Source organism: Triturus cristatus, chromosome 9 (genome assembly GCF_964204655.1).
Source record: "Triturus cristatus chromosome 9, aTriCri1.1, whole genome shotgun sequence".
Classification (NCBI taxonomy): Eukaryota; Metazoa; Chordata; class Amphibia; order Caudata; family Salamandridae; genus Triturus; species Triturus cristatus.
Window position 1 is genome coordinate 938,891,829 of NC_140592.1, and position 13,941 is coordinate 938,905,769.

Here is a 13,941-nt window from a genome sequence, read left to right on the forward strand (position 1 = left end):
AGTTTGAATCTGTTAGAGATGCTAAATGTCCAGAATCTAGGTTGTTCAAGAATTGTTCCTTCTCCAGGCCTCCTGTATCTCCATCCTTCAACCTAAAGTAGATTTTTAAATCTCTTTGGTCACATTCTTTTGAACCTCTGATGTCTCCTGATTTGAAATTGATTCTTAAAAGGTAGCCTATGATGTCAGCTCACAACGTGGGTGAGTTATGGAGTCTGTCATGATGTCCTCCTTTTCTTAGATTCCTTGAAGGTAGGGTGATCTTGAGACCTGATCCTTTCTGTATTCTTGATGCGAATTCTTTTTATTATGTTTCCTAGAAAAACTTTCTACCAAGTTTCATTCCTTCTACTAATGAGGCTTGTTTGTTGTATTGCCTTAAGAGAACTTTGCCATTTAACTTTACCAGGCCCGTACATTCACGATATCAGATCATTTATTTGTGATTTTTCTTAACTATCAGGCGAAGGTAAGAAAGCATTCAGAGTTAACAGTAAAGCAGATGGATTAAATCAACCATATCATGGGCCTACACGGGAAAAGAGGGCTGCATTCTGGAGAATATTAAAGGATATGTGCTTTATCTCTTCGATAATCTGCATAATAGTCATAATATCACAGCATCCAGATGCAGTGTTGGGGACTGTGTAGTCTTCAAGAGTTGAGGAGACAATATGTCCCTAAATCCATGATTCAAGACAGCGTTTCAAAAAGTAAGAATAGACTCAAAAAGGGAATTTGAGATCAGAAATTCAGAAAACCATGAAGGTTTATAAAAATATTAAATGCAAGGCAGAAGGAATAAAAATAGTAGCATTTCAACAATTCAGTTAAAGAAACCTCCCGCAAGGGTGAGCAACAAAACCTCTGCCTTTTGGGCTGAGTTTTGTGGTATTTTGAATATTGATGAGAATTTTGGTTTCAGTGTTCTTACCTCTGCGAGATTAAAATTGCAACAAGATATAATATTTATGAGATGATATGCTATCATCGTTTAATAAGAATGAATTCAATATTATTGCAGTAAAAATTGATGTTTCTTGCATTTATGGGATTCTGATTTGTGTCTTGTTAAAGGTCCTTAACTTTGGCATGCCACACAAGTAAAGATGAGGAGAGGGATGCAAATTTAATGGCTTGATTGCTACCAAGTAATCTTCATTCCTCTTTGGCCTACTCCTTCACATCCTAGTGCTTACAACCTGCACCACCTCCATCTTTTCTGCGCCTTTGACTGTGCTTGGGAATGACAAGAAGATGCTGAGAATACCACCCCCGTTATGATGAGCAACTGAGGGTGGGCCAGGCTTGCATTTTCAGTACTCTTGATGCTCCCTGTCCTGAAGGTGGGATTCAGCTCCCAAGTCGTGAAAGAGATGAGTAGGACTAAGAGTAATGAGGATTACCGGTAAGCACACGTGCCATTACAAGAGTTTTCAGGCAGCCACATAATGGTCGTAACTGCTATTATTACCTTTTCTGTAGAAAGAGGGTGACTTTCAAACTTCTACTTTCATCTAGTGTATGCTCAATCGTCACGAGGACCACGCTCATGTGTTATAGGGTTCTTGTTTGTAAAGTTTGAATGGGGAAAAGACTGCAACTATTTCCTTTATTATGAAGAGCTACTACCCTTTGCCTTCCTCCCAGTGGCATGTAACTTTTAATTGTTTGCTTATAGTCACATTCAATTTGAATTTATGTTTTGCATTTTTCATTAAAAGGATCTAAGAGTACTTTGCATGATTACTACTTAACATGTAGTAAAGATTGTTTTGTAATAGTTCTGAAAGTCAGCTAATTTCTGTTAAACTCAGTTTAAAAGAACAGAAACATAGATTGTTGTCAATGGCAGCAATAAAATATTTATTAAGTATGTTTACAGCTTTCAAAATCAGGCAAAAGGAAATAGTTGAAATCTGCTTTCTAAATAATTTGAGTGAGCTAGGAGGATCCCTTATCTCTGGTCCTGGGCAGTTTACTGGACAATATCAAAGTTGGGCATTGACATTTACCACTTCTCTGAGGTCCATAGGTAATTTTGCCTTTATATCAGCTAAGCAGGGCCCTTTATTTAGTTTACCTTTCTGGTGTTCAGATGGGGTTACTATGACTCTGTCTATGGGGCCCCATGTAGGGTATACCTGGTGGTATTTTAACATTATTTGTTCTCTATGTACAATTGTAAAAATAAATGTATATTGAGTTGCTTTTCTTTGATTCTGACTCCATTTAAACGAAAGATTTAAAGTGTTTTTTTACCTTATTAATGAAATAATGTAATGCCCAACTGGCAAAAGAACCTTGCACAGGACAATGACTACACATCGACACCTTAGAAATTATACTAGCATCTTTGCTTCTTACTCACACGACTAACTTTCATAATGCTGAAAATGTGACAAAGTAGGTTGCAGATGATGTATTGATTTTATTTCAAATGCTGAGATATCATACCTAATTAGTTTGAATTCTGAGATTCTAGAGTTTAAGAAATTAGGGGGACGAATTAGCTCTGTGCTGGGTTTGCAGCATTTTATAAAACATGATGTTTTCTGAGTCCAGATCCTAAAAGAACCTCACACTATTGTTCAGTCTACAATCTGTACTGCTAATTCTGTGCGTTATTTAATGATGGTGGTTTCTGGATAAATATATATTCAGAGAATTATTATAATGTTGTAAAAAAAATACAAAATATATTAAAATGTAGGGGTGTCAAATTGAAAAAGTGTGCACTTTCGTCATATCTAATACTAAGATTTATCTACTCAACATGGACAACAGTAGACTATTAATTGAACCTATTGAACTTCTGACAAAATGCTGAAACAAAAATAGAAATATGTTGTGAAATGGAAATATTCAGCGTCTAAGAATAACAGTGTCAATATTTGTATATTCAGTATCCTGGTTGCTTGCCCTTCCTGGTTTATTCAGTGCAGGTATTTGTGATTTTAATATTTACATTGATGATTGGGCGTTTTAGTGGTATTTTTCAATTCATGAAAAACGTAGATTTGATGCCTTTGTTTTGTTCTTGATAGGTGGGTTTCCTGAAAATATCTAATTCAGACTTTTTTGTTAAATGTACAGAGAAATCATGGAACTTGGCAGTAGTCCGAGAAAGAAAATGCATTCTTGAACATAAAATAAAACATGTATACTTGAGGCAACTAATTCTGCCAAAATAGAAAACACAACAGAATTGCAAAACAAACAGTACTTAGTCTAAAAAAATAAGTGTGATACACAGATTTAAAAGATTGTATATGAATACGTAGGAATAAGAAATCTATCCCACGTTTATTAGTTTTGCAGCCTCTTTGGTTTCTTTATCAATTCTCTTTTAATGTTTTAAGAATTGCAAATGAAAGTATAGACTGTGAAGTTACATGGATAATGTATAGAATTTTACAGTTTCGTGTTACTTTTAAATATTTTGTCAGTGAAACAAATTGCATGACATTAATTTAAAGTAGCTAAGTGAATATGGATGACAATATATCAGGTGGCAACTGTGGACTGTTGTGAATTTAGTGACAACACTGGGGTTTACGACTCATCTAATATGTTGACAGAGCCACTATATGACTTGTGATGGGCCTTTTTCATATGGCATATGTTAAAAGTAAATTTTTGATTATCACAACCACGAAAGGTGTGGAGGACAGAATCAAATCAGGAAAAATACATCTATATACCTAATGAGGGTATTGGTACCTTTCTCCTGCTCAGTCCTTAATTACATTTTGTGGGTTGCGTTGATCAGTAATTGAATAGTCAAAAGAAGTATAACAGGAGAAAATGGGCTTCTGGGGCCAAAATAATATTTTTGAACAAAGTAACACACTTTTTTTGTATTTGTTTTTAACAGATATCTTATCACCTCTTTTCGGATCATTGGTGTCTTCTGCTCAGGTACAGTATGTGTATGTTTGAGGACAGTGACAAGACTTTAAGTAATGTCAATAATATTAACTTTGGAAGGCCATCTCACAAAGCTGATATTATTTAACTTAAAAATTCAGATTTATAATTCTCTGTAAAATGTTAGTCAACTTCTTTTTAGATTGAAAGCAGGAGAGAATACAAGTTTTGTGGAGTAAGACCAACTGCATCTGCTGATGAACGTTATTTTTTTTTTAATTTGCTGCATATACAATGACATTGCACACAGTAGTAAAACAAATTGGATTAGGTGCTGTATAAAGAAAATCCCATCATTTTTTTAATTTAAAATTCTTGAAAATTATTCTTTATATCAACCACAGGAAACATCCCTGGCATTATTTCTCCCAGTATTAGCTCATTTAGAACTAGCTTAAACTTTTTATTTGAGTTTCTTGTATCTTCATACAAGTAAATTATTCCTTAGCAAATACATGTTGTACTCATTTCCCTGTTACATTGAATGTCTGATTGCTGGTTGATCTAGATAATGTGACATCATTTTTAAAGTCAATTGAAGTAGCCGATGTTCCCTATTTACAGGTAATCTATATTGTTTCATGTGGTAACATTTTGATTAGAAGCTTGCACCTCAGAATGGGAGGTATCCAGGTTTATGCCCCTCAAGCTCTTAGAATTAATCTCAATTATGTATTTTAGTATTACTTACACACATTGCATAAATGACTCATTTAAAGGCCATGCAGAAGACCACCTGCTAAAACCTTGAATAGCCAGTACTTGGTCGGAACTGAGCATTTCGGACATTGATAAAAATAATAAGCAACCGTAAGTGTCATAGACAGTTTGTTCAGATTGCACTAAGTCATATTTTAATAACCTCCACTCTAGCTTACCAGGCCGGCCCAGATAATGTTTTTCAGGAAGTAGCATTCTAAAGACCCCAACAAAAGTAGAACTACAGGCATCACAAATTTAGCGGTAACCCTCCCAGGAGCTATTTCTTGGTTGGAAACTGTTTGTGCACCAGTCTTTCTAATCCAACATAAGAATCGACCGGTAATGCACAAACATTAGTTCATGGGTGTTTTAAACAAATTAGTGGTCTGAATAAGATGAAAATGGCACACCTTTTATTCTGCACTAAAGTTAAAAACCATAAACTGATTACAAATTGATTGATCAGTGCCAGACACTAGTCACTTGCTGTTTCTTTGTTAACCAATTTCAAGATTTAACATCTTAAGACTGAAGAATTTTTAAAACAAGATTTTCTAGTTTAAAAAAACAGTTATGAATATTCCAAATCAAAAAGAGTTGTTTACTCAATACTGCTCTCCTGTAAAAGTTGCGATACTAACAAAAGAATGAGCACATCTCAAGAAAAGGGTTAAGGAGGAAAAATTACATCTTGTCATCTCTTCACCTCCTTTAAGGCGAGTCACAGCTACATCTTCAGTGATCAGTCCTCCTTTTTATCCTGAAATCTTCAAAGCATTGATTTATGTTAAGAATTTCTTAGAGTTTGTGTCCCTCTCCGACTATCTAAAGCAAATTACTTGTTGTGATTTGTGTGTTGTCCCACATTGCCTTTTTTTGCCTGAAATGTTTGTATATGGTGGAATGATGCATGAGTTGTACTGGAAGTTGGGACCAATTACAGATGGAAATTAAAGAACAAAGGAAAGATTTGTGCACCTGCTGGAGTCCTGCCTGTTCTTTCTATTGAAGGATATTTGTGATTATTTCGCATAAGATTGTCTTTGATTACTTCATTACTCTGAAGGCTTATCTGATTTAAATAGTACCTTAACTTCACCCTCCTCCAAATTCTGACCAGTTACTTTGTAAACACTTGCTTGATGTTTCCCTTTTCTGCAAGCGGATAACCGCTTTGTTTGTCAACAACACTTCAATCCCTCCTATCATTTCTATTTTATCTGCTTGGAAACCTCAACAACCTATTTACTGGGCCATTTGCAGGTTCTTTGTGGAAATATAGGTATTGAAGAATATGCCACTGTTTAAAGACACAAGCAGTGCTATATTACAATCTCTTCTTTATGAACCCCAGTCTGGTCTTCTCTCCGCATTACACAGACTGATGTGTAATGTTGTCTTTTAAGATATTCTGGGAGAGAAAGTTCAGTTCCTCCTCCTGATCCTACCACTTTCATTCAGTCTGTAAATAATGGTTTCTTTACTGATTTACAGCAACCCCTCTCTCCACACACACTCGCAGAATCTCTGGCAGGTCTTAATAGTTTTGATCTGTTTGAGGAATAATGGTCTATCCTGGGTGAAACCTTTTATGGTTTCCTGCTGCTGTGACCTCCTATTGCTTCATTCTTCCCCTTCATTTTTCTGTTGCCTCTCATGGTGCTTTGCTTCCTCTAGCCAGAGTGCTAACTAGTTTCCCTAAGACAGTCCCCTGGTTTCTTGACAACACTGTAAAAATCAAACTCAATAGCATTTTCCAGCTAAGTCCATGATGAAACTCATTCCATTTTTGTTAGCCCAAAAGGTTCCATCCACCATTGTTGTTCTAGACTTATTACTATGGTTCGCGTAGAAGCCACATTTTCCACCTATGTGAACGGCATTACCTGTACAACTTCTGAGTTCCTTTTTTAAAGTTTTGAACTGTGTACCTATGATTTGGCTAATCAACCTATTGTCTCATGGGAAATTAACCCAAAGCATTGAGATGAGCAGCAATAAATAGGGAAATTCTTTCAGAAACATAAAAGGTTAACATTGCCTATATTTCTTATTCACTCTAAAAAAGTCAAAAGGGACAGGAATTAGACATGAGGGGAATGGATGGTTTAAGGTTACAAAAAAAAAGAAATTAGGTGTATAGAGACACATATATATATTTTTAGATGTCTACCTTATTATTTTGGAGTCAGTTGAAATGTAATAAAGTATATACTAATATCCTTTTTTTACTCTCTCAAAAAGTTCAACTATTGTGTAAATGTGGAATGGCTGGTGAAGCAGTATCCAAAGGAGTTCAGGTAACTTTATGCTGATTTTTACCAGTCTGTATTTCATAAGTTATAAGAATAAACTTTACAATTATTAGCATACGTGGTAATATCACATCAGCGTCTTATTAAAGTACAGTGAAAATGTGAGACATTATTTAGGCAGTAATATACCATTCCCTACAGTAACACCAACCCTTTATCAGTTTAACCTGTGTGCCATGAGATGCTTGTTACCATGGGATAACATTGGATCCCAGTTTTGTTAAACATGTTTTCATTTACATGAAAATGTTCAGGCTGCATTATAATCCTCAGTTTAGACTGACTAACACATTGATTATTTCTACTAAGCCCTTTAGTCAGTCCTAGACTAAAAACCGATGTCTGCAAAGACTCGGTAATGCTCTTAATTTGCCATTATCATTGAAGTCATTAGGAATTTGGGGCTTTTCTGTATGTACCAGTTCCACAAGGGAAACACTTTTGTAAAAAATTGTCTTTATGTAACATTCCCATAGATTTTAGTGTCTAGGACAAAGCAGTCCTTGAGATGTCCAGAGCCATAGTAGATAACCCGCAAACAGTATTTCACTGACTCAATCAATCAAGCAGGGTTTCTAAAGCACGGCTACTCACCCGTCAGGGTTTCATGGCACTCTGGGGAGTGGTGGTGTGCAGCAGATTAGACTAAGTGCTGAGTTCACCCAAAGAGCCAGGTCTTGAGGTCTTTCCTGAATTGCGTCAGTGAGGGTGGTTTCCTGATGTGGATGGCAGGGTGTTTCATATCTTGGAGGCGAGGTAGAAGAAGTAAATTACTCTGGTTCTGGTCTTGCGGATTTGTGGGACGGTAGCCAGGGAAAGCTGGGCGGAGCGGAGGTGTCTATTGGGTATGTGCAATGAGAGGTGATGATTCAGGTATGTGGGTCGGACGTTGTGAAGGGTCTTGTATGTGTGCGTGAGGAGTTTGAAGGTTATTCTTCTGCCAGTGCAGATCACGGAGGTGTTGAGTGATGTGGCTGCGACGGGGGATGTTAAGGATTAGTCTTGCTGCGGTGTTCTGGACATTCGGGAATATTCGGAGGAGTTTCTGGGTGATGCAGGCATAGAGTGTGTTGCCATGATACTCTGCTGCTGATGAGGGCATGGGTGACTGTCTTCCTGGATTCGGTGGAGATCCATCTGAAGGTCTTCTGAAGCAGGCAGAGTGTGTTGTAGCAGGCCAAGGAGACAGTGTTTATCTGGCGGTTGATTATGAGGAGTGCAGTACGATGCTGAGGTTTCGTGTGTGGTAGAGGGGCTTCCGAGAGCAGAGGGACACCAGGAGTCGTTCCAAGCAGAGGGAGAGGCTCCCAGGATGAGGACTTCTGTCTTGTCCGAGTTGAGCTTCAGGCAGCTGACGTTTATCCAGGCGGCGACGGCTTTCATTCCTTCGTGGAAGTTGTTCCTGGCGACAGTGGGTTGTTTGGTGAGGGAGAGGATCAGCTGGGTGTCCTCGCCATAGGAGATGATGTTGAGCCCATGGTTCTTGACAATGACTGCGAGGGGGTCCATGTAGATGTTGACGAGGGTGGGGCTGAGGGAGGAGCCCTGGGGTACTCTGCACCTGATCTCTGTTGGTTTCGAGAGGTATAGTGAGGAAGGAGCGGATCCAGTTGAGGGCCTTGTCTCGGATCCCATCGTCCTAGAGTCCTGTGCCTAGGGTTCCGTGGGAGACGGTGTTGAATGCCACCGAGAGGTCCAGTAGGATTAACACTAATAAAGTAGTTCTCTGAGAAAGTATGTTCCGTTAAGGGCATTCGTATTTAAAGGTGCCACTGTCTGTCATATCCTTTAACAGCGGCATGATAAAAGACCAATGTTTGAGTCAAATTGTTCTGCTAAGGTGTAGAATCAATGACATAAGGGATCACAAAGTTTGCGTACTAGTCCCTCACCTCTGACCTAGCTAACATATTATTCCGCAAATTAAGGTTTAAACCCTTTAACAGGTATGTTATATATAAAGAAGATACCCCCTGTATCAGATATTTGAATAGTACTACTAGAACGCTAATTCCCATGTTCACTAATATCCAGAGAAAGCGAAATATTCAATAATAACATAAACCAAGCTCAATTCCATTGCAAACCTGCTCTCATTACCTGAGAGATTGATTCATTAAAATCACTCTGGTCGAAGCTTGCCTAACATCAAAAAGGAAGATAATTGCTCAATTGATGACCCAAAACCTGGAACATACTGTCATGCAAATATGTGTTGTCTTACATGTAGGTCTCCAACAATTATACCCAAATATTCAGTCTTAAATGCCACAAACTAGTGTTTGGGTTGTTCAAGTGTAGACCAGTGTGTTTTTAATAATTGATAAATCCCTCAAGGTCCAAAGGACCTGCCTTCTTCATATGATTGAAATTCTCCTTGATTAGCCAGATATATTTTTAACAAAACTCTTGTTGGCACTAAGCACCTTTTTAAAAAAACAAGCATTTGCAATGCAATAGGTCTCGCAATTATGAGAGTTTGAACTATTGGCAATGCAATAGCTTAAACTCTTGCAAATGCGAGACCTATTGCTTTGCCAATATTTGTTTACTAGCGCCCATCCGGTGCTTTTACAATCATGGAGGGCGCACACCTTTCTTTAGACAACCCACATCTAAAGAAAGTGGCGTGGCCGAAATTAAAATGAAATTGCGGCATGGTGCGCTTTGACAAAAAAATGCAACTGTTTCTCAAGTTGATAAACAGATGTTTTTTTTTGTAAAATCGCCCATGCCGCGCTTTACTTACTTTGCTGCGCACCTTTCTTTAGACGCGGCTTCTCTAAAGAAAAGGGGCGCGGCCTCCATAAATGTGAAGCGCTGCATGGGCTCAAGTAAACAAACAAAACAATAAATGAACAAAGAAACGCAGCCGCTATAGTTAAAGCGGACTGCCATTAGTAAACAAAATAAAAGCGTGCTGCGTGCTGCAACGTAGTGTATGAAATAGGGACAAATCATTAAACAAAATAGTGCTCACAGACAAGATAAAGCAGACCGTATAACAAGACAAGTAAAAGGTCCAGTCGTTATGAGAGGTAACAAATTCAGACAAGGCGGTACCAAGGAGAGACTAGCGAGTCTAATAACGACTCGGAAGGCAGTGCGTTTACCAAGGACAATGACACAAGCCAATTAAAAATATTAGTGGGAGTTGGCGGGGCTTCAAAGCCATACACCATTAGTGCATGCCTCGCAGCAGGGCATGTGCTGCCCAGGCTCGACCTAACAAGGAGGAGTCCAACATCTACAATGTGTGTGAAGTTGCTATTCAATATTGTACTTAGTCTATTTTTATGAAAATATCTGATATATCCAGTTTCTGTTGATACATATCCACAGATGCAAGTTAATACTGACACAATATTATCACAATACATTCAATATCTTCCAGATTTTCTTTAATGTTTACAGGCAGAACTAGTACATAAGTTATTTAAGATATTCATGGAATCAACACTCCCTTCACATTTAAAATATTGTTACCAGTATTTATAGCTTTATATATTTTAGGCCCGTCACATTTCTTCTTGCATGTATTGGCACTTTTACAACCTTTGGTTTCTGTACTTTCATCTAGTGGTTGTTTTATACATTCTGTGTAATGGAACAGGTCCTGAACTAGCTTCACTCCCGACCCATTTCCTCACTGGCAAAAACTAAAGGCCCATTCGGTGGACGCGGGCAGCCGCAAAGGGTGACGAGGTTAGAGGGACACCAATTTCAAGGGAAAAAACAAATATAAAAAATGTTAAATGAGAAAAAGATGAGTGCCTAGATTGGATGGCTAGACTGCAATGATAGTTGCTGGCAGCTAGACTTCTACAGCCGCTGCCTTAATCCCAATGGATTTTCTTTATTGTTGACTGCTTTTATACTCAGCAAGCCTGTCTCAGTTGTCCCGATTGCAGTACGATGTATGAACCTAGGGGGACCTTTTTCAAACGAGCTGTCTCAAATATTTAACTTTCTATCGTTCCAAGGAGGAATTGATAGGCCAGGATGCATTGTTGAAGGGAGAAAATGTATTTTTAGGTCTCGCCTAGCACCACAGCGCATGCGCTTCACGCCTTGGCGGGATCTATTGTTGTCGGTTTCTTGGCCGAAGGGGGACAGGAGATGTGCACACGTACGGACAGGAGATGTGCACACGTATGGGTCATGTGTACACGTGCACATCTCCTGTCCCGTACGGGTCATGTGTACGCGTGCACATCTCCTGTCCCTCCCTGTCTCCTGCTCGCTGTGCCTGCGCGGACAGGAGATGTGCACGCGGAGAGAGCTTGTTACTTTTCAGTGTCTGGTCACTCTGTCAATGTTAATAGCTGATAGGGGTGGCTTCTGTCTCAGGGCTCGTGAGCAGCGCCCCTCCCATCGCGGCTTGGCTGTTGCAGGCGTGAGGAGAGACTGCCTATTAGCTTGAGCCATGCAGCTGACGTGACGTGCTGGCTCGTCACTACAGAGCAACACGTGTATTTGTTGTGAGTACGCCGACTCCACCCCTCAAACCTCCACTACAACCAAACTGTCATCTATTGCGCAGCTCGCGCATTCAGCTGCTTCTGGTGCCCTGGCCTGTCACTGTTCAGGTTTCACCGCTTGTGCAGCGAGCTCCCCTCCCAGTGATCGGCAAGCTTTGGTGTGTGTGCGACAGCTGATCGCCCTCCTCCCCCTGTCACTGTACAAACAGGCCCACATCCTCCCATCAGCTGGGCTGCCAATGCCCGCACAGAAACACCCTGTCCGCGGGCTCGGCGTCCCCAGCCCCGGCTCACTCAAATTTTAGGGGTGGGACTGTGCCTGTAACCACCTGCCTTCCTTGCACAGGGTCAAGACTGATTTGCATATGGCCAGGTCTAAACTGGGGTGGCATGGTGAGCAAAAGAATGATGGATTTAACCCAGATCTCTTGACCGGGGGAGAATGTTTTGATTTGTTCTGCCTTCCGGCCATCAATTGTGTGTTTTTTGCTTTCTCGCCCTAAGTGCGCCGGGTATGCCTAGATGTAGGTCCCGGGCTCACTGTGCCACTGGAATCAAGCTATAGTGGCTGAATAGGGGTGAAACCCCGAAACCGGTCCTAGGATGCTTGTTTCCGGTCCAGGGAGGACCTGGCTTGGCAGTTTGGGCTGGACTGTTCCCATGAGGCACAGGGTCAAGACTGATTTGCATATGGCCAGGTCTAAACCGGAGTGGCATGGTGAGCAAAAGAATGATGGATTTAACCCAGATCTCTTGACTGGGGGAGAATGTTTTGATTTGTTCTACATTCAGTCCATCAATTGTGTGTTTTTTGCTTCCTTGCCTAAGCTGACAAGGCAAAGAGCCTGTATTTCTGCCAGGGAATCCTAGCAGCCCTCGGTTCCCTATGAGAAGATGAGGCTTCGACGTCTGAGTCCATGACTCTGGGACTGGGAAAGATACTACCTGGACGTGCACGTCGGAGAGCACCCGGCCCTTGGGGCTGTGTCTGTTACACCTTCAGGCTGGAGTGTTAACCGCCTGGTACTGTCAAGCTTTGAGTGCCAGTCCTTGGTATTTCTAAGACCTAGCACCGAGACTTGTCTGCAGGACTTGACTCGAGGGAGTACAGGCTTTTCCCAGTGAGACTCTGGAATACTTTAGGAGCAGCGCCTCCTTTCCCGTAAAGGAATGTAATATTCGTGGGGTTTTTTTGTAGAGCAGGCGTGCTGAACTCACATTTAAAGGTGCTCTCATATATGATAAGCAATAAGTCTTGCATTTGCTAGAGTTTAAACTCTCGTTAATGCGAGACCTATTGCATTGCAAATGCTTGTTAGCAGAATAGAGAATTGTCCTGCTTTAGCCGCTGCCCAAGCTGAGTCCATCGAATACCCTGGTATTGCTGCAGTGGAGCATAGTGAGAATCATTCACCAAAGTTACAAATCACACTCAGTGTTTATTTTTAAAAAAATCCCCACCTAATCTATCTTAACACATATCTGCTATGGTTACAGGCTCTTGGCTATCAAGGGTTTGGTTGTAAATTTCATAATAACGAAATCAGCATTCTTCCTAAATTTACTCACTCTTTTAACTCACTGGCCTGTAATACTCCACTTTCAGTATAATGGCACATAACAGCAGAGCTGACACCTGGTTTGCAGTGCATAGACGCAGACTGCCTAATAAGGTACACAGATGCACTAAATAGTCTTGGGGTGACACACAGACTGGCAATACAGTCAGACACGATACCCGCAGTCTCAAGTACCTATGGTGTCTGGCACAGTTATATGCAGATTGACGTGCACTTGTTCTCACATGCACATATTCACCTACGGAAACGTGTGGAGTCACACAGCACACTTGCTAACAATTAAGCAATCCAGGGGGAGGATATTGGTCTCTTTCTCCTCTCTATCTCTCTCTCCCTCCATCCACTGTCCTCTCTCTATCTCTCTCTCACTACACCCGCTGTCCTCTCTCTAGTTCTCTCTCACTCCATCCACTGTCCTCTCTCTATCTCTTATCTCCTATGGTGATGGGTAACTACAATTGGATTTGAGAAATGTAAACTCTCTTTTGCCCCATGGAAGACATTAAAAGACAAAATGAACTAGAATATGTTTGTATTCACATATAGGTTGGCACTAACCTCAAATCTAATTTCGGAGACTGCATTTGGCAGTCCTCCTTTTTCCAGAGGACTGTAGACATTTCAGGTTGATCCTAACAATTTGGCAAAATATTTGTCTAAATGAGCTATAGATTAAACAAAGTGTGTGGTGGTGAGGTGGGTGGGTGAGATCTTACATTCTTAGACATCAACTGATCCATCTTGATTTTTATTCGGTTAATTGTACGTCACTTGACGTAGGTTTGTGTTTCTCTTTAGGAACAAACCCTTGCTGATAGTGCATGGAGAGAAGCGGGAATCCAAGGCGCGGCTGCATGAGGACGCTCATCCATATGAACATGTTCGTCTTTGCCAGGTGATTATGATTTCATTTACTCTGCTTTTTGGGCTCAC

At 40.3% G+C, this 13,941-nt stretch overlaps 1 protein-coding gene across 5 annotated transcripts in view; it reads left to right on the forward strand.

The window, feature by feature from the left end:
- The window catches only part of TDP1 (tyrosyl-DNA phosphodiesterase 1), a 984,975-nt gene that overhangs the window by 118,308 nt on the left and 852,726 nt on the right, over positions 1–13,941 (forward strand). For all 5 annotated transcript variants that reach the window (XM_085626517.1, XM_085626518.1, XM_085626520.1 and 2 more), the window contains exons 3-5: positions 3,878–3,921; positions 6,877–6,932; positions 13,807–13,903. In XM_085626517.1, the coding sequence (XP_085482643.1) occupies positions 3,878–3,921; positions 6,877–6,932; positions 13,807–13,903 (197 nt within the window). The remainder of the gene's footprint in view (positions 1–3,877; positions 3,922–6,876; positions 6,933–13,806; positions 13,904–13,941) is intronic.